The sequence below is a fragment of the Paralichthys olivaceus genome, chromosome 22 (assembly GCF_024713975.1).
Source record: "Paralichthys olivaceus isolate ysfri-2021 chromosome 22, ASM2471397v2, whole genome shotgun sequence".
Classification (NCBI taxonomy): Eukaryota; Metazoa; Chordata; class Actinopteri; order Pleuronectiformes; family Paralichthyidae; genus Paralichthys; species Paralichthys olivaceus.
Window position 1 is genome coordinate 17,032,501 of NC_091114.1, and position 20,000 is coordinate 17,052,500.

The 20,000-nt window shown below is 43.8% G+C and overlaps 4 protein-coding genes across 5 annotated transcripts in view; 2 read left to right on the forward strand and 2 right to left on the reverse strand.

Annotated features, from left to right (window-relative positions):
- Nucleotides 1-4,243, reverse strand: part of abcg2a (ATP-binding cassette, sub-family G (WHITE), member 2a) — an 8,213-nt gene extending 3,970 nt beyond the window's left edge. The window contains exons 1-9 of the mRNA XM_069518884.1: nucleotides 3,813-4,243; nucleotides 3,169-3,378; nucleotides 1,364-1,423; nucleotides 1,093-1,207; nucleotides 854-1,006; nucleotides 540-697; nucleotides 328-430; nucleotides 198-246; nucleotides 18-116 (exon numbers count right to left, since the gene is read on the reverse strand). Coding sequence (XP_069374985.1) covers nucleotides 18-116; nucleotides 198-246; nucleotides 328-430; nucleotides 540-697; nucleotides 854-1,006; nucleotides 1,093-1,207; nucleotides 1,364-1,423; nucleotides 3,169-3,347 — 916 coding nt within the window. The 5' untranslated portion in view covers nucleotides 3,348-3,378; nucleotides 3,813-4,243. The remainder of the gene's footprint in view (nucleotides 1-17; nucleotides 117-197; nucleotides 247-327; nucleotides 431-539; nucleotides 698-853; nucleotides 1,007-1,092; nucleotides 1,208-1,363; nucleotides 1,424-3,168; nucleotides 3,379-3,812) is intronic.
- A 1,829-nt stretch (nucleotides 4,244-6,072) lies between these two features.
- ppm1ka (protein phosphatase, Mg2+/Mn2+ dependent 1Ka) lies at nucleotides 6,073-15,582 on the reverse strand. 2 transcript variants are annotated; one of them, XM_069518883.1, is made up of 10 exons: nucleotides 9,765-9,909; nucleotides 9,608-9,674; nucleotides 8,674-8,783; nucleotides 8,415-8,591; nucleotides 8,134-8,306; nucleotides 7,958-8,058; nucleotides 7,700-7,865; nucleotides 6,890-7,034; nucleotides 6,555-6,689; nucleotides 6,073-6,486 (listed from the first exon to the last, which is right to left on the reverse strand). In XM_069518883.1, the coding sequence occupies exons 3-10, from the start codon at nucleotides 8,770-8,772 to the stop codon at nucleotides 6,355-6,357; spliced, it is 1,128 nt and encodes a 375-aa protein (XP_069374984.1). In that variant the 5' UTR covers nucleotides 8,773-8,783; nucleotides 9,608-9,674; nucleotides 9,765-9,909; the 3' UTR covers nucleotides 6,073-6,354. The 2 variants fall into 2 exon arrangements, 1 of the variants encoding a protein (XP_069374984.1); XR_011239948.1 differs by lacking the exons at nucleotides 6,073-6,486; nucleotides 6,555-6,689; nucleotides 6,890-7,034; ... (3 more) ...; nucleotides 8,415-8,591; nucleotides 8,674-8,783 and adding exons at nucleotides 12,876-14,636; nucleotides 15,277-15,582 and having other exon boundaries at nucleotides 9,603-9,674; nucleotides 9,765-12,394.
- Nucleotides 15,583-15,889: 307 nt separating this feature from the next.
- On the forward strand, nucleotides 15,890-17,063 carry LOC109645226 (toll-like receptor 4). Its single transcript, XM_069519268.1, is given in 4 exon segments — nucleotides 15,890-16,725; nucleotides 16,727-16,882; nucleotides 16,884-16,918; nucleotides 17,029-17,063. Coding segments are annotated over 4 exon segments (783 nt in total). The 5' UTR covers nucleotides 15,890-16,168.
- Nucleotides 16,789-20,000, forward strand: part of LOC109645225 (protein phosphatase methylesterase 1-like) — a 6,399-nt gene continuing 3,187 nt past the window's right edge. The window contains exons 1-5 of the mRNA XM_069519184.1: nucleotides 16,789-16,918; nucleotides 18,337-19,394; nucleotides 19,476-19,533; nucleotides 19,779-19,830; nucleotides 19,923-20,000. The exon at nucleotides 19,923-20,000 is cut by the window's right edge and continues 77 nt beyond it. Of these exons, the coding sequence (XP_069375285.1) occupies nucleotides 19,107-19,394; nucleotides 19,476-19,533; nucleotides 19,779-19,830; nucleotides 19,923-20,000 (476 nt within the window). The 5' untranslated portion in view covers nucleotides 16,789-16,918; nucleotides 18,337-19,106. The remainder of the gene's footprint in view (nucleotides 16,919-18,336; nucleotides 19,395-19,475; nucleotides 19,534-19,778; nucleotides 19,831-19,922) is intronic.

Here is a 20,000-nt window from a genome sequence, read left to right on the forward strand (position 1 = left end):
TCGTCATAACAACAAACCTTCTTTGTCCACGTTGTTGCTAACGGCTGCGGTAGCGTCTCCGTTGATGACATCGAGGAAGAAGTCTGCAGGGTTGTTGTGGGGCTCACAGGTGTATCCTGGGAAACAGAGTTAATGGTTAACGTCACCTCTACGTCATGTGATGTCACAGCATTTGAAAGTAGAGCACATGTTCGTACCGACATCTGAGAAATACTCCAGTGCGCTCTGCGCTGGTCCGTGATAAACCTGACGACATTAGAAACAACACGTTAATGATGACGTCTGAACACAGAGAGCTGACAGGAAGAGGAGGTTCTGGACGTGGACCTGTTTCCCGGTGACGAGCAGCGTGAGGCTGTCAAACAGACGGTAGATGGAGTAACGAGGCTGGTGGATCGACAGGATGATGGTGCGACCGTGGTTCGCCATCCTGGACACAGAGAGAGAGAGGCTTCACTGTCGGCCATCTTTATCTACGCTGAACAGGTGAAGTGTGTGTGTGTGTGTGTGTGTGTGTGTGTGTGTGTGTGTGTGTGTACCTCTTGAGCAGCAGTAGTACAGAGTTGGCGGTGCTGGCGTCGAGGCCTGTGGTTGGTTCGTCCAGGAAGAGGACAGGAGGGTCGATGATCAGCTCCATGCCGATGTTCGTCCTCTTCCTCTCACCGCCGGAGATCCCACGAATCAGCTGAGTGCCCACCTGACCACACACACACACACACACACACACACACACACACAGAGAGAGAGAGGTGTGTAAAATAAATTATACATGTTTTCTCTCTTGCCCTTTTCCTTCCCTCCTCTCTCCCACCCTTCCTTCCTTTCCTCCTCCCTCACACCTTCCCTCCCTCACCCTTGAGTCGGCCACTCGGCTCAGTCCGAGTTCTTGAATCACTTTGTTGACTTTCTGTTCTTTGTCCTGGGCGCTGACGGAGGACGGGAGTCTAAGCGCTGCAGAGAAGGTGAAGTTTTCTCTGACGGTGAGAGTTCCCATCACCACGTCGTCCTGGCAACGAGATCAAACAGCTGATAAGAGCTCTTACTGTTGTGAGCAGACACTTCCTGTCCAGAGTCAGCTGCTTCCTGTCTCACCTGCACCACGTATCCTGACAGACACTTGAAGTTCGGAGGCTGAGGAGCTCCGTCGATCAGGACTTCTCCCGACAGGCCGGCGGGATCCTTCCTCGCCGCCAACACGTCCAGGAAGCTGAAACATCTGTAGGTTCAACGTCTCGTACGCAAATGTTATTTACGCAACTTTATTTATAGAGAAGATTTTCAAAGAAAACAGATTCTGCTCAAACCTGTTTTAAATGTAGAAAAAGTTCACGTGTCTCACACACACACACACACACACACTCACGATGACTTGCCGCTTCCTGTCGCTCCCATGATGGCGTTCAGTCCCGGCTTCATGATCCCACTGAGAGAGAAGGAACAGATCCAGATATTCATATCACATATCATATATATTACATATAATATATTATATATAATATATTATATGTAATATAAATATTATCAGTGAATCTTATGCAACAACAGACTCTTGAGTTCAATCAGAAACATCAAAGTCAGGTTGTTCTTCACTGTTCACGATGCTCTGAGAAAACCTTTGATCTCAGATTCTCAAAACTAAGACGGTGAAGTGAAAATAAAGAACAACATTTTTACTGAAGTCAAAAAACGTTTCTGTTAAAACACTGAATACGCTGCTCAGACTGAATCTACCTTTGACCCAGTCTGTCAATGATCACACACACACACACACACACACACACACACACACACACACACACACACACACACACACATGCGTGTCTCTCTATAGTTGTCAGGACACTCATTGACATAATGTCCCTAACTTTAACCTGAAACCAAGTCTTAACCCTCAAAAAGACAAGATGTCCTCACAATGACGAACCAAGATCTCATAACTATATATAGACATGCCCCCCCCCCCCCCCACACACACACCCACACACACACCCACACACACACACTGAACGTTGTAGACACGATACATAATCAGAGACTCTTGACCGAGTGAAACAGACTTTGATCTTCAGACCATAAAACCTTTGACCTTGAGTTTTTCTCTGGTTTTCGTTGCATCACTTGTTTGTGGATCTTCATCAGTGAACATGTGGATCTTCATCAGTGAACATGTGGAGCTTCATCAGTGAACATGTGGAGCTTGAACATGTGGATCTTCATCAGTGAACATGTGGAGCTGTGGACCAGGTGAAATCTGGATGTGAAGCTGAACTGGTCCATGTGGTAAATGGTCCAAACAGCACAAAGCTGATGTTGTGTTTCTGTGGCTGGACAGGAGCCACCATCATACCCTGCTGTTTGTATAGTGTGTGTGTGTCTGTTGTTTTAAACAGGAAACCGTTATATGAACTTTCTCTCAACTCTGACGAACCTCCAGCGTCAAGAACCACGATGCTAGCTTAGCATGCTAACACTTGCAGTGGTAAAAACCCGACTTCCTCGTTTTCTCACTGAGTCTCAAAGGCCCAGTTCAGCTTCCTGCTGCTGTTTGTTGCTTTACGCCCAGAGTCATTGTTGTGTGTGTGTGTGTGTGTGTGTGTGTGTGTGTGTGTGTGTGTGTGTGTGTGAGCGTGCTCCTGTGGACACGTAGACAAACAAACTACACAATGAAGACGCTGTGGCCTCAGTCCCCTGGAGGCTGAGAAGGTTTTGATGTCTTTGTGTTGAGGGTGAACACAGACGGAGGCGTCACCTTAAAATGAATCTGCACCGTGTGTTGTTGAAGTATGGCCTCTGTATGTTCTCAGCTAGCTAGCATGGTAACAGTTAGCTGCATGTTTTGGAAACTGCAGAAAAATCCATAAATAGCGACTTTGCTGCGATGTATTGATGTCGTACTTTAGACCAAAAGAACCGATTTGGACATCGTGACGGTTTTATATCGAAGGATAAAACGTTAGTTCTTTTAGCTCTGCTTTCCCATATTGCTACTTTGAACACTGCCCTCTACAGTCCACAAGTTAATATTACTCAATAATATGATGAAGGTTAGCCTCGTTGGAATTTACTCGTACGTGTAGGATCAAATCGTTTTTCATCATTTCTCTGCAGCAGCTTTTAAAGAATAATCTTTTTTTAATCTTTTGTTTGAGACGCAGCCGTCACACTCACTTCAGGTCGATGAGGATGTCTTTGCTTGTTTTCTTCCGGCAGAAACATTTCCCTCCCTGTGACACTTTGTAGTAAATATCGTGGAAGCTGACGGTCGCGCCGTGCCGCTGTCGGGTTGAGTCTGCGGACGGATGTTTGGAGGCTCCGTTGGACCTGGATTCCATCTGGATGTGGGACATTGTCCACCTCCGTCCACCTGAAGACGAATCGCTGCAGAGACATTTTACTGTCACTCCCTTTTCTCACGTACATTTCACTTCTTTTCAATACCTTAACTTAAGTTTTACCTTAACTTACTAAAGTATTAGATTTGATTCACTTTTTAAAAATGTTCCAAAGTTTTGATTTGATCGATTTGCTTTGAATCAGAACTACACAACATAACACAACACTGGACCTCAACTACACAGTCGATCAATATCTGACGAGCTCGACACTGTAAAGTACAAATATTACAAATATATATCGTGGTTTAAATATATATATATATATATACGCGTGTGAGCAGTATTTTCTTGTCTGTGTCTCATCAAGTTAAATCTTCAAAAGAAGCAGCTTCAACTTAAACTTCAGTCAAGTAAATTCTCTGATGTCATAAATAAATAAATCTTGAAATGTTCAAGATAAAAAAGTTCAGGACGAACCTGCTGCAGACGTGAAGTTCCTGAAGGTTCAGCAGCCGACGGACGAGTGAGAGCGAGGCAGCAGTTTGTTCAGTGTGTGTGTTATAAGCTCAGTTTATGACTGAAGTCATGATAAGAGAAGTGGGGGGGAGGGCAGACACACACACTCACACACACTCACACACACACTCACACACTCACACACTCACTCAGTGTAAAGTCCTGCTTCATGATAAATATCAGCAGCATTTAGAAAAGTGAAGGTTCTTGTGATGTAACGTCGACGCTCTGACGGAGGAGCATCAAACGTCTGAACTCAGATTCAGTCTGATGAAATACTTTCTGACATGAAACCTCTGCTTCTCAGTAAAACACATGACAGAAGAAGAAGAGACGTGGTTTTATCTGTTTAATGAAGATGTGATTTGTTTCGTCCACTTTATTTCTTCTGTTCCACTCGATAAAGATTGAATCTGTTTTAAAACAATAAAGATTGAGTGAGTGGGAAGAATCGGCTCCAGCCTGAAGTGACTTGATAAGAGGGAAATGTTTTAGAGAACGTTTAATCGTGTTGTTGAAGCTCATCCTGTGAAATATGTTAAATATCATCAGTGAAATAATCAGTGAGAACAAATGAGAGAAAGGTTTCAGGAAGAGAAATAGAGAAGGTGCTTCTGTCACAGTTCATTGTGTCACAGTGTTTGAATATCGAGCAGAAATAAAAAGGTTCAATTATTGATCTTAAAACAAAGGTGGAGTCGAGACCCGTGACTTTCTCACGTGTTGAAAGTTTACAACACGTGTGTTTTCATTGTTTTACAGGTAAAGCTCAGAGTTACATCATCAGTCAGGACCACTCCCTCCGCAGCACAGTCACATCAGTAATGAGTCACACTGTGTTTTACTGGAAATGACATGAAAACCCAAAGAATTCAACATGAAATTAATTCATTTTTTCAAATCTTATTTCAAAACGAAGCTTCCCGTTAGTTCATGCAGGACACGGAGTCATGTGCTCAGCTGTCAGCCACCGGCCAATCACAGCCCATTCTCTCACCAAAGCGGCCCCTTTAAATACGACCTCATCCTCACTGATCCCTGCTCAGCTACACTGTCACTGCCTGCTACGCCCAACAGGGGGCTCCGCACATGTTCTCTGTCTTATCTTAGCTGCTCGGCTGATCCAGGGAACATCCAAAGAATGGAGCCTTCAGCTCCGATCAGAACATTCATGACAAAATGTTCCTGACTGAACCAGCGTTAATCAAATTCTTTAATACGACATCTTAGTCACGTTTGTGACGATAACTTTATGAAGATTGTAAAATAACATGAACACACTGAATCTGTTTCCTCTAAATGTCATTTTACCGTTGTTTTCATTTTCTGTCTCTGTTTCTTTTTATTCCGTTTAATATCATGTGATCACGCTTCTTATGTTTGATCCATGTTCACGTCGTCCATCGACTGTTTCATTTCAACAACTCTGTCGCCCTCTGTTGGTGAACATTAGTAACAGCAATCACAAAACCTCTTTTTTCACAAAAATGGATTTGAGTCTGAACTTTTTATTTTTTTTGGTTTAGTGACATTTTTAACATTTAAGATCCAACATTTAAATTCACTGACAAACTATGATTTAATGCCTCGTTAATGTGGTTTAACATTTTTTATTTTCACAGAGAGACGATTGATTCTGAAAAACACACACATACACACACACACAGTAACCTTACCTGTTGCTGTGTGTGTGTGTGTGTGTGTGTGTGTGTGTGGTGTCATGTTGTCACACCTTCAGCGTCACCTTGTGGTCACATGAGGGAATTCCACAAATCTCATTCCTTTCTATATTCACCGACACCTGAACGCCTCGTTACACGACAGGAAGGCGGGAAATTCCAGCTACGCTGTTGGACGTCAAAATGGGACATCAGCTGTCAATCAAGCCGGAGTATGTTCAGTGCTAATATAGCAAGTTAGCTTGTCCAGCTAAAAATAACAATAACAGGTTTTAAAGTTTAACAACCTTAATGTCGGCCAATCAGAAACGATGCTCAGGAATCTCTTCTGATTGGCTGTTTGTTTTGGATAACGTAAGGCGAAGCCAAACACAGTTAACCCATTGCTTTGTTTGAATGTCAATCATACGTGTTCTAAGTATATACAATAACACATTTAACGTGTTATTTCACAGCTGTTAGAGTTTCTCGTAGATAGTGAGTTAGCTAGCCGAGGTCTTAAAGGGCTAACAATGCCAAAAGTAAAATCACTCGAAAGACACTTTTAATCAAGTTTTTCTTTTAATTTTCAGGTAATTTTACACAAATAAAATTATACTTTGTTAATGTGTTCATTCTCTTCCTGGTGTTAGCGGAACTGACACGGCCTGTTTGTGACAAAAAAAATGTTTATGTAAAAATAAATCTATAAATAAATATAATCTGCCGTGACAGAAAATCTGTGGTTTAAATATTTCAGGGGACTCGTCAGAGTTCAGGGGAATTTAAAGATTATTCAGTTTGAAAAAGATCGAAACTGTTTGCGTCCTTCAAGTGTTTGATGTCTACGCCCATCTGCCACTGGAGGCAAAGTTCCTGCTCATGCTGTAGACGATGGTGGAGCTCTGATGTTTCCCCCACGCTGCCAACGGGACGATGATGATGGTGCCGTTGTCCTCTGAGCCGTACTGCAGCGCCTGAATTAAGATATTTAGTGAGAACGAGCTGCTGGACAGAGCGATAGAGTTTGTGGGCGTGAACTTAACTGCTGAGCGATGACGTCCGCTGCCTCCGTTGGGTCCTGACACTGGTTGATCACATCGCAGACCTCCTGGTCACTCAGCAGGAAGTTGATGCCATCAGTGGTCAGAGCGAGGAAGGAGTCGTTGGCGTGTTGGACCTGCAGAGACCAACTGGATCTCAGGTTTCCCCCAACGATAAAAAACAGAACCCAAATCTCCGTTGTCACTTTAAAAACGTTGACACATTTACGACAAAGTTTGTTACCAAGTTGGTAAATGGGACATGGACCAAAGATTTGTCTTTATATATGTTAATACTTTTAATCTACATACAGTATATATCTGATTTTCTACGCACTGTCTGTCGTCTCGTATCCGGCTCAGCAATGACGCCGCTGTTCTTCAGGTGGAAGTCGCCGATGCTGCGAGTCATGGCGAGCCGCCCGTTAACGTTGGCCTGGCCGACACTGTTCCACGTCACGAAGCCGCCAAACCTCTGGATCCTGAAAACAAAACACAAGACTAGTTACCGACTGGAGCACATACGACTTTAAAAACAGACACAGAATCCGTGTCCTGATATTCGGGCTCATGTCCTTTAAATTCAGAACGATGGCAGGTTTGTAGAACCGTGACTGTAGCTTTAAGACGGTGTGAGTAGGTCACAGTGAAGTGTTGTTGTGTGTTTGTGTGACGACAGTTAAACTTAATCTGGTTCTGCTGTTACATAACGCCGGGCGGTCTAACACACTGTACTGTATGCAGCTGTCCTTGAGCAAGGCACTGAGTCACTGCCAGCTGAGTCTATTTTTACAGGACGAGCTGAGCAGCTGCTGGTGAGAAACCTGAAGCCTGCAGCTCGTTTACCTTTAGACTGTGATTCGAATAAACCGTTTTACAGATTCATCGTGGAAACACAACCGAGAACACAAAGTTTAACTTTCATCTAACGTGAACAAAACTTTCTTTCAAAAGGTTTTTTACACGCAAGCGAACACACTCAGATTTTTTATTTCTGCTCCTTGTTGGATTTTGTGTGAACGACGCTTCGTTGTTTTTATTAAAAAAGAAACTTTTCATCGTCAAATGTTTTTTTTTTATCCATTTATGTTTTTGAGTTGGTTTAACATAAAGCTGGAACATGTGAAGAGAGAGAGAGACAGTGTACCGGTGTCTCTCGTCCTTGCAGTCAGGTGTGTGGTCCTTGGTGAGTTTGGTTGCTCGTCCCTTCCGGCACAACATCGCCCGGCTGTCGCCGACGCTGCCGACCACCAGCTCCACGCCGTCACGTAGCAAAGCCACCGTCGCCGTGGTGCCGGCCGTCAGGAAGGAGGCTGAGGACAGAGATGATTTCAGACGTTAGTTCTCAGGGTGTTTTGTCCTGTAAAATATTTATTAGTTATTTATCAGTGTGTAGTTGTGAGACCGTTGTTGAAGTAGCTCAGGTGTGTGTGCAGAGCGCTGTCCGCGTCTAAAAAGGCTTTTTTCAGAACCTTCTCCAGGTCGTCCTCGTCCTCCAGAGCGTCTCTGATTACAAATAACAAATCACTGCATCTGTCTTTTATTGGTTTTTGAGAAGAGTGATGACGCATGAATTCAAACCTGATGAATTTCTCCATGAAGGTGTAGCAGTAGTCTGCGGCGTGAGGGCCGCCATGGCCGTCGAACACGGCGAAGTACAGCAGGTTGTCATGGATACGGGCCACACGGAGACGGTCCTCGTTCTGCTTCCTGAGACCCAAGACTGACGCACTGCCGACCCGGGATAAACTCACCTGTAGAGGGCGCTGTTTGTTAGATCTATTGGTTTCATCCTTTCATCCATCCATCATCCATCATCCATCCATCTGTTATTCATCATCCATCCACTCCTCCTCAGTTACCTGTGGAATTGGTTTCCCATATCTGATACTGGACGGCAGCAGCACTGGTTCCTCTATCCTGTTGTCCCAGATACCAAATGAGTCCCAGGTCACCGGTCGGCCTCTGTCGTCAACGTTCAAACAGACCGACCCGCTGGCCCGCCGCACCCCCACCACCCCCAACAAGGCCCCGCCCACCTGCAGGATACATTTGAAAAGTTTAGCCATAAAAGTGATGGACATGTTCTCGTCACGGGAACAAAGGTGGACACGTACTGACCTGTCCAGAGGCTGAGGAGGTTTGTGCGGAGGATTGGAGGAAGGTTCGACCGGTGCAGCGAGCGCAACGCAGCAGATTCAGCAGCACCGTGGACGACATGTCTTCAACAGCTGAAGGAAATGAAAGGAACAGAACTAAATGCATTCCACCAGGGACCTGCCGATCATCAGACTCAACATGAAGACCTTGTGTTGTCCTTTATCTCACTTTGATCATTTTGATCAGTGTTATAAATGTCTGGCTTTGTTAGGGGGCGTGTCAATAAGTGTGCATTATGCAAATGTGAGGCAATAAAAACATTTGAAGAAAGAAAAAGTGAAAACATTTTGAATGAGTTTTGCAGAAGTGAGGAGCTGAACTGGAGCAGAGAGGAGGTCGACGGTTGGCAGCAGAGAGAGGTTTAATCTTTCACACTGTCTGACATTAAGGAGGATTACACCCTCTCTTTATGTGTGTGTGGGGGGGGGGGGGGGTCCGCAAATAGCCCTCCACCTCCTGCTGTGTTGTTGAAGTGTTCAGCTTTTTGATTTTAGACGTTTTAAGAGACAACAGGTTTTAACTAGAATGTTTTACAGTAGAGATCAATCAGATTTCACTCCGCTGAATATTTCTTAATTTCTGTGGTCGTGATCCATGAAGTAAATTTGTAAAATGTAAAAATAGAAACTAGCCTGACATCACAATGTTAAAGGAAGTCATAATAAAAAAGCCCGGATCTGTTTATTGGCCGATGTTTTTGGGGAATTCTGTTTTTTGTCTTGACTAAAAGCAAAAAGAGAAAAACATAATGTCTTTGGACCAAAGATAATCCGACAGCATCTTCTATCATCATTATAAATATATAATAATCATGGTTAATAACAGTTGTCAGATTAACAAACAGAATAAATCTAAATAAAATCTTTATTCAATCGAACAATGGAAGAAAACTCACAGTTTTCCTGCTTGTTCTGTTTCCGTGGCAACAGGTGTCCAAAGTTGCACCTGAGTCCAGCGTCAACCTGACCAATGAGGAAATACAAAATAAATAACAATCAATCAATAACGATAAAATAATAACAACAATAAGAAGAAGAACAATCTGTCTCTACCTGCGTGGACACAGTGGACAGCTCGTCCTCTGCAGACAGGTCCGTCTGTGTCAGCCGGTCTCTGGGCTGTGGTCCCTGAGTCTCTTTATCTCTCTCTTTATAGTCTCCCTCTCTTTTTACTTTTATTCACAGTGGTCTCACAGCGCCCTCTAATGAGCTGCTGTGGCACTGCACATTCTGCCCATGTTTCTACGCTATCATTATTAGCATGAATGTAATCACTCTAACAGTGTGTGTGTGTGTGTGTGTGTGTGTGTGTGAATAAAACATGAGACTGTTGTTAACACGAGTGTGACTTTAATGTAACTGAATAATTCAGAGAGGAAATCTGCATCAACAACACAACTCCACTAGAGGCGGAGTAAGAGAGGACAGCGATGATGAAGAAGAGGTCACAGATAGAGAGAGAGCGTGAGATGAGGAAGGTAAAGAGAAAGAGTGAGGGGGGGGTACACTGAAAGTCCATGTGTTATAATGGTCCAAGTAGGACACGCGTGTTCCCACTGGAAAGAAAAGCACATGTATGTCAGATCAAGTTTAATGTCATGAAGCCAAATGTAAAACTCAAAGATTCACATCAGTAAAGCTTCGGAGTGGAAAAGGGAAGGTAAGAGGAAAGGAAATGAAAGTGAAGGAAAGGAAGCAAGGTGCCCTCTGTCTGAGATATTTGCGTCTGCTTGAGTGCTTTGTGCTGCATTTTGTAAAAAGGGGAAGTGGATGAAATATTAACCAGGAAGAACGAGCAGAGAGCTTCTGTCCTCTGCTGCACGTCAACGTCTTCCACTCGAGACTGGAGGAGGAATCAGACTCTGCTGAACCACCACGGACTCAGATACAAATGGTTCTGGACACAACTGTCAGACCAGGGTCGCAATTCAGGGATGGCTTCCTCCGAAGACTTAAAAATTAATTTAACGTCTACTTTGTTTAGTTTGGTCCATGTCCCATTAATAAACATGGAGGAGGAAGGGCTTCTGACCGATACTTTGCTTTTCAAAGAGAGAAACAAAACAGAATCTGTGTTTTATAAACCAAGGGGCCTTAGACCTTGTTTTTTTTGTTAGAATATTTACTGAGTCAGTTAGCGTGGCAGCTAGCTAGGTGCAGCATCACAAAGTAGCCAATGCAGCAACAGAGCTCTACACAGCCTACGAAGGATGAGGCCCCTGAATTAGGACACAGTTAACGTGACTCCACACTTCAAGTAAATGCTTTTTGATTTGTGCTCAAAAAAAGCAAGAACGATAAGGCCATGCTAGCTGTTATCCTCAGCTCCCACTCTCTATGCTAAGCTAAGCGTAGCTTCAGCTCCATACAAACTAGTAAGAGTAAGAGTACAATATATTAGCATTAATCATAACATGTGTTTAGCTTGTGTCAGTAATGTGTCAGTAATACGGAACATGCAGATCAAACTGATTCCTAACAGAGGAAATGTGGTTCAGTAGTAAACGTGTGTTGTGTGGCTACAGTGTCGACGTCTCTTTTATCAATGTGTGTTTTGAAACGAGTTTCAAGTGGAATTTGAACTTTCTGAACTCAGTCTGCTATGGCGGGTTTCTTCCTGCAACATCCCAGAATCCCTCCTCCCTTCTTCTTCCTCTTCTCCATCTTACATCCTCGGAGGCTGCTGTCAGAGCAGATGGACTTCCTCAGAGTACTGATGTGTTTCTCCTGCTCCCGAATCTTGGACTCCAGGTGCGACTGGATCGCTGTGCCCAGGGACTCCAGGTCCACTGAGGCACCGTACACCTCCCACGTCATCCCCTGCTCATCCCACACCACCTCCTGTGGCATCACCATCTCTTCTCTTTCCACTTCATCCCCGTACTCATCCTCCTCTTCTTTGTGCTCTCTTGCTCCTTTGTCGTCCACTTTCTCCTCCTCATCCTCTAATGATCTCTCAGCACGACCATCGCGGTCTTGGTTTTGTCTGGGTCCGAGCACTGACATGAGTCTGGGGCTCTGCTGGAAGCTGTATGTACGCAGACTGGTTGGGAGGGAACTAGCCTTGTCAGTCACAACAGAAGGAAGCACTGATTGGCTGCGCAGCTCGATGTCGATCTTGCAGACGTGCTGGAAGGGTGGTTGACTGGCAGGGATGCAGCATGATAATGGGACCACTGGTGAGGTCAAACTGCCTGATTGACAGCTGGGGGAGCAAATCATGGAGGCAGCCTTTCTGTTGAGGTTGGGGCTTGTGAGAGCTGGGAGTTCGACTACCTCCACCTCCACCTGTATGCCCACATCCCTCTGCTCCCCTGCCACCAGTTGGAGTCTCTCACTGGGGTCGGTCATAGTCGCTGTCTCCCTGACCCTCTTGGAGCTTGTTGAATGAGGAGGAGGGTGGAGGGGTGAGGAAGAAGCTTCCAGAGGATCTTTCTGTCTCCCCCTCTCCTGCTTCGTCTTCTCTTCTTTCTTGCTCTCTACTACTGTTGCCCTTGACGATGGGATGTTGCTGCCAGCGGTGATGGCATTTGCATCTCCCTGGTGACGGGGTTTACTTGATGGGGTGCCTAATATCCTTCTGGTATCTGCTGGCGACCGCCCTGCATTGCCAGTTACACCTGCCCTTCGAACATCCCCGTGAGAGGCCAGAGGAGCCAGCGCACCTGAAATCACTTCCGGACCTGGAAACAAAAAACAAATAAAACACTCGAATGACCTTGACATGTTTTTATGTTTCTTGGATATCAATCTCGGAATTTGGAAAGCATCTCAGCCTCTATGGTAATATTAATATATCAAATAATGTGCAAGTGGTTTGAAGTGTTTTACATTAATGTTTACATTCAAGTCTCAGAAGTTAATCTAAGAAAACCTCTCATTTTTCTTTTAGTGTCTTTTAGACAAAGTTCCACTTTTTAAACTGAATATAATCGAATCTGATGATTCATTTGAAAAAGTGGAGGCTGCACAATTCCCTACGGCCAGGATGGATCTGTGTTTTGTTAATTAGTCTAATAATTATAGCGTCTGGCCTGAAAGTTAATTCTGGACTTCAAAATAGTAACTTAACAAAACGTTTTATTAAAAGACACACGGGTAAGTCGTTAATGAATTGATGTAACTGGAGCTCGCTACTCGTGGTTAAAATATGAAGATAATTACTTAAAACAGAACCAGGACTCCTCTGGACCTCCCTGCTTGATCCAACTAGATTAGTCCCAAGACTTGGACCAGATCCAGGACTGCTGCTTTCTGAGCCAGGTGTTGGAGAAAGCATCAAGGATGAAGAAGAAACATCTGCTCCAGCCTTGGAAGACTCTGATCTGGATGTAGGATCTGGACTGGGTGTGGTTTTGAGGTTGTCTTCTTTGGACCCAGACAGAACAGATCTAGAGGATGATGGGGATATAGATCTGACAAGCTCCATCTTTGAGCCAGATGTCTTCAGAGCAGGTTTGTAAGTTGATCTGCTTGGACCAGGTTTAGAACTGGAAACAGCATCAACCCTAGAGATGAGATTCAACTCAGAACCAGGTTTAAAACTGGTTTTAGAGTCTGAAGGAGTCTGAGCTTTAGGAGATGGGTCATCCTTTGACATTTTGACTGATTTGGAACTCACAAAAATGTTAGATTCAGAACTTGTTTTAATTTCAGAAGCAGTTTTGGAATCAAGGCGGTCTCTGGAACCCATCCTGGACTTAGAGTTAGGACTGGTTTTAGAAATAGACCCAGTTTTAGAGTTCAAACTGTCTCTGGATCCCGTTGTGGATTTAGTACTTGTGCTAGCTTTAGAATCCAGACTGTCCGTGATCACCGTCATGGCTTTAGAATTTGTACTAGATTTGAAACTAGTTTTGGACCCAGAACCAACACTTGAGTCTTTAATGTCAAGATTCTCCTTGGATCCTGATGTGTTGCTGTTTTTGGTCCTAGTAGCTTTTCTGTGCATGGATGGTTTGGGACTAACGGATCTTATTTGAAGGGTCTTGGTGCTTAGTCGTGTTGATTCGATACTTTCATTTTGTGAACTGGAAGTTCTGGAGTCGCTGCCAGCTTGTTGATTGGGCGTCGTGCTCTCTGGATCTGGTCTTCGGGTTGTGGGTGTTATTGCTGTGGTTCGACTGGACAGTTTTGGACTGATAACACATGGATCTCCTTTCTCATTATGGACCTTTGGGCTTATGGGAGGGTGTAGCATGTTTGGTGTCTGTGTCTCTCTGCTAATTACTTTTCCACCATCTTCTCCCTGATTCCTTCGCATTTTTAGGCTCACAGTTATTTTGCTTGTGGTCTTTGTGTCTGTTGTCAGTGCTGTGTGTGGTATCGAGCTAGAGATGCTTGTAGATTCTGTCCCTAGCTCCTGTGTTTTGACTCTTTCGGTCATTCTGGGGCTGGAAGCAATCACCTGATCCACCCGGGGGGGTTTTGGACTTGGTGCCCTGGGGCTGAATGTTGGGGTATGTTTGGGGTTCGGTAATTTCAGCCTTTGATCGCTTCTGGTATTTGGTGACGCCTCGGCTGTTTGTGAGTGACACAAAGATGGAATTTTGCTTTTTTGCAGTGATGGATTATCTCTCTCCCCTGGTGATGTCACAGTGGTTGTCAAGGTAGTTTCCGTAGTAACTGCACCTTTCGCTCCAGGTTTCCCACCATCTTTATTCCCGTTGCCCTTTTTGTTCCCTCCACGCTGCTTCGAGGTCTCTGAGCCCGGCCGGGGGTTGCTGGGTGAAGTCAGATTTAGGTTGAGATTGAAATTAGGCTCCGTCCCCCTGTTGGCGTTGGGATCTGTCTTGGCAAGGACATCTTCAAACCCTGTCTCCTCTGGAATCGGGCATTCCGATTGGACAAAATCCTTCTGAGATTTAGGAACATTTGTTGACGTTTGCATGACGATGGTGATGGATGTCTGGAATTTTGTTCAACCTGATCAGATGAAGAAACAAATAATTAACACCTTGATGCAGGGCCGTTTCAACAGGGGGCACAAAACAGGTAATTACCGGGGGGGCACTGAGAATGATGTTAATCCAGAACCACGACAGTAGCGTCACTGGTATTGGAGGTTTGGTTGAAGACTAGAACGTCTGAATGTGTGTAGCTGGGATGACGAGTTTGCAAAGAGATTTTAATTTGAACCCAATTTCAAAATTTGCTCCTTGAGCTTGTGTCTAACGTTCATGTCACAGTGATGTTGTGTTTCCTTCTTTACATGAACTGATGAAAGATTCCATGTTGGCTACATATTGTGAAGACATTCAAACAAACATATTATTATTATAACATTTACAAACATGATTTAACTTTATGTTTCTTTTTAGATGTCACACACAAAGTGAAATAAAGTGTCGACACTAAATGACACAAAATGAAAATATCAGTGATTTCAAAATATAAAACATTACATCGCTAAATGAATTATAGAATTATCTCTTGAATTAATTCCATAGCATTAAAAGATGAGAGAAAACGAGCAGTGATTGTAATTTATACGAAGTCACAGAGATAATCTCTACGTCATCACATTTCATTCATAACCTCTTTCTCTACATTTCTACTCACAGACCTCAGACGGCAGCGTCGGCTGAAATAATCTCAACATCTGACGACAAGAAAAAGCTTCAACTGCTTCACCAGCCAAGGAATTGATGAATAAATAAAAGGAGGGAGACGGAGGAGGGACTGAGATCCTCTTCATCATCATCATCATCATCACAATGCTTTCTCTCCTCCCCCTCTTCTCCTTTCATCGTCTTTCTCAAACCTCAGCTTTCATATTTTTATTTTCCTGCTCTCTCTTTGTTCACATCTCCTCCTCCTCCTCTTCTCTTCGCTGTTTTATTCTTATTCTCCCTCTTTTCATCTTGCTCTATCAATATTTCTACTTTAACTGTGTATAGTATTTCTATTTTTATTCTTACTGTGGCGATTGACTGAAGCGCCACTCGCACTCCTGGACCTGAGCTCCGACTTGATCAGTGAACTCGATTGTCTCGACTTCCAGCTTTTGACGAGGTTAACGGAACTTTAACTCAGGCACAATCACATCGCAAAACTTCAAACTTTGAATGATCTAAAAGTTCTTGATATTGGAGACAACATCCTTTTTATGTTTGAAAATACATTTAAGGTTCATTAGTGGAAACTAGAAACTTTAAACTTGCAAAATAATGTTTTTTTTCTGCTCGTGACAGGAGACTTTAGGAACCTGTCGTCCCTCTGTGTTTTGGATTTAGAGTCAGACTCCGTTTATAATTTGATGGATGGGGCTTTGGAAGGACTCGATGATCTCCAAGCTCTTACTCTGACACTTTATCAGTTCAAGACAGAAATGTTCAGAGGATTGCAGCACTTAGAAAATCTTACCACTCTCAAGTGGCGTCAGATCAGTTCTCAACAAAAGGATGAACCACCTTTTGCAAATTTACCCAACTTGAAGAAGCTAGAACTCAAAGTTGATGAAACGTTTCGTCAGTTCACCAGATCTGCTCAGGGCTGTGAGATCTCTCGAGTACCTCATGACCGACAGATTCTTCACGAAGAAGATTCACTCGGACACTTTTAAAGACACTCCCCGACTGAAGAGTCTTCAGATCATCAACACTGATTCGCGTATTTAGACCCCAAACCTGCTTGCACTCGATCTCTCCAACAACAAACTGAAGTCTTTAGATTTCCTGGCTCAGGCCAAACTCTGAACTCTCCGCTGGTTGAAACACAGTATGAATGAATTATCCATCATCAATAGCACGGTTTCCGAATCCCTACCTGCCTGTTCACATCTGGACCTGACTGATAACCCTTTGACCTGTGAATGCTCCAATTATGGCTTTAACCAATGGGTGCTGAGCAACAACAAGACACAGGTCGTTAACTCCCACCAGTACATCTGTGCCTTTCCTGCGAGTTGATGTGGAAACAAGTTCCTGGACTTTGACGTCCACTCCTGTTGGGTGAATGCGAGCTTCCTCTGCTTCATTTCCACTTCTTCGCTGATTCTCTTTACTCTCCTTGCTCCTAGCCTACACCTACTACCTCTTCCTGGCCTTCCTGTATGACAAGAAGAGGAGGAAGAAGGGAAGTCCGCACCACTATGATGCCTTTGTGTCCTACAATGTCCTCCATGAGGCCTGGGTCTGTGAAGAGCTGGTTCCAGTGCTGGAGGAGCAGCAGGAGACTGTGTCTACACCACAGAGACTTTGAACCAGGTACAAACCATTTTATTTTAAACTCCTGTTGTGAATGTGGCTGTTTGTGTCACGTAGCAGTGACTGAAAGAACGTCTCGACTGCCACTCTCTCCCTCTTTCACTCTTTAGTCACCAGCTGCTCTGTTTGTAAGAATCAGTGTTAAAGAAATGTTTGTGAATCAAGTTGATCTAACAGTCTGAACTTTACAGTGTTCCTCAAACAGAGGGGGCGCTCATTCACTCTTTCTTTTGGAAGCTTGTGGTGTTACCAGAAACAGCACAGTCTTTTTTAAATTAAAAAACAAACGCCAGGGCCTGTGTTGGAAGGGTCATTGCTTCAGATACTGGGGAGACAATGATGATCTCCGTTCTTCAGCTAAATGCAGACAAAAGCTGTGTCTCAATTCAGAGGCTGGTTCATTTTGGTTCCAGACAAACTTTGTAAAACGCTTTTCAAAAGAATGAAGCGTGTAGATTTTGTTTCCGTCTGTTTGACGAGCAGGACCTGAGTAGTTTGAACGACATCAACGTGCTGCTGATTCTTATGTAACTATGATTCATCTGAACTCTAAAAACATTTCTACGGTTTCTTTGAAATCATGACGGATTCAAAATGATCCAGTTTCTGCTTTTTCTGTTATTTACATTTATATATATTTATAAATATTTATAAATATTCACTGTGAGTGACACCAGTTATTTTACAGCTCGCTGTGGTTACCTGGATACTGAAGGTGTCACTGCCACCTGAGGGCTGTGTGTGTGTGTGTGTGTGTGTGTGTGTGTGTGTGTGTGTGTGTGTGTGTGTGTGTGTGTGTGTGTGTGTGTGTGTGTGTGTGTGTGTGTGTAACTTGGGGAGTTTATCTAAAGCTATATATACATATATAGATCCTGTCACATGACATTATATGATCAGTGACCTTCATGATGATGTCATCATGACGTCATATAGTGAAGTGAATCACAGAAACAACACTTGTGGTATAAATAAGTTTTAAGTTCTATATTTTATAGTTTGTTCGTCTGCAGCTTTTCTCAAAAGCTCCTGAACAGATCTATCTGAACTTGGTGGAAAGATGTTCTCGTGACGTTTCGGTGCAGATGTGAGTTGACGGGTGGATCCAGGTGTTTTTAATGTTTCATTGCTGTTGACCTGTTTGTCAGCACGATCCTGAGAAACAAATGTTCCTGAAACTGTGGTTTGAAGAGTTCTTCAGTTGGTTTGAATGTTTGTACGTCGGTGGAGAACATGATGCAACGTTAATAACCAGAAAGTTCTGCTGAGTCCTCAGAGCTGAAGCTCTAACAGACCCATCCATCAATCTACTCACCTGCTCCTCCCACTTTAGCAGTTGTAGCCAATCAGCTGCTGCAGCAGTGATGCTACCTGACAACAACAGATGACTTGGTCTTATTGTGTGTCTGTTCTCACACCAGCAGTCAGACACCTCCTCTGTTCTCTGCTCGATGGACGTAGGACTCAGTTGAGAGGAAGAGGAGGATTCTCTGCTTCATCACATTTAACAGAAACACAAAACTCATTGAAACACACAAACACACAAACACACATCGGACTGAAGAGAAGCAGCTGCCATCGAGACGCAGCATGTGGGAGGAGAACTTTGACCCCGAGCAGTAAGTCACCTCTCAGAAACCACGACAACAATCGTGGAGGCAGATTAACCAGAATCTCAGAAACGTTTCATTTTGAAACGTTAAAATTAAATAGCTGGATTTCTTTCCACTGAAATTAGATTCAAACAGCTTGAAATACGAGTTTAAAGCTGAAGTAATATTCACATTGACTGTGAATCTTGTCTCAGGAACTTTTATTAGCATTTAAACTGGATTTAACTTGTTCGACTACGGAGAAAATGGATTTGTTTATTTGAGCAAATAGCAACATCAGTACAGACCTGACAGCTGCCAAACTTTAAAACCATTTTAAACACACTGTTGTACAGGCGAGCTAAATAATAATTAAGAAGAAGCAGCTTCAATTATAAAACAACAATAACTATTCCAAACTTATGATCGCTAGTTAGCCCGGTGGACGCTTCCTGTACGGGCAGCCATTGAAGCATTTAGTTAGCCAGGTTTGATGGAGTTATGAACAATTAACAGTATTTGTGTCTTATTTGTATTATATATCTTTTTTTGCAGCTTTGCCAGTTCGAGAAGTTTTGCTGACAAAAAATATTTGTAAAATGTTTTATGTAGAACTATATATTCTTGCGAAGAGCACAGAGTTTGAGTGGGTAGTATACGGTGCGTATGTGTGTGTGTGTGTCTACATGTCCACCAGCGAGGTTGGCAGTAAGCTGGACTTCTCGCCCGTGTCCTGGCGGGAGTATTTTGACCAGATGGAGGACGTGAGTGTGGGGCCGGCCGACAGCAGGGACATCTTCAGGATTTATAAAGCCGGAAGTGACGGACCTCTGCTGGTTCTGTTGCACGGAGGAGGACACTCGGCCCTGTCCTGGGCCGTGTTCACCGTGAGTATCTGACTGATACACTGATCCATGGAGGCTCCGCCCTGAGAATCAGCAGCGTGTCCTGGTGTTTCTGTGTTGCAGACGGCCATCGCCAGCAGAGTGACCTGCAGGGTACTGGCCATGGACCTCAGAGGTCACGGTGAGGAAATAATAAAAGTTCTGTTATGATGTTTGACTCAAGACTTCATCAGGTGACGTTTGCATTTCATTAACCAGTTGTGTGGAAAACAGCCGCAATAAAATAAATCTGACTAAATGTGGAAACGTTTTGAATTTGAACATCGAATCCATTTGTCCGTCGGTTTCTATGGTTCGAGGTTCAGTTCTATCGTAGTTTGAATCTTTCAGCTGATTCCGCAGATGTTGAACTTGTTGTTTGATCAGGTGCCTCCCTGGTTCATCAATCAGACGACTTCTCAACACAAACTATGTCCAGGTAACTATTCGTCTTCCATTACTCATTACGTCACACTGAACTCTTACAACCATAGAGTCCCGTTATTATCACTTCCTGTTCTGACCCCTCAGCGATGTAGCCAACGTGATACGAGCCTGCTACGGTGAGACCCCTCCCCCTGTCGTCCTGATTGGTCACGGTGTTGGTGG

Bases quoted from the DNA above. Each gene is read 5' to 3' on its own strand.
- ppm1ka (XM_069518883.1), bottom strand. From the start codon at position 8,772: ATGTCGTCCACGGTGCTGCTGAATCTGCTGCGTTGCGCTCGCTGCACC. The intron at 8,307-8,414 runs GTAACTGAGGAG...CGCCCTCTACAG, and splicing joins ATGGGAAACCAATTCCACAG to GTGAGTTTATCCCGGGTCGG. The intron at 6,487-6,554 runs TTAAGTTCACGC...ATCTTAATTCAG, and splicing joins CGGACGTCATCGCTCAGCAG to GCGCTGCAGTACGGCTCAGA.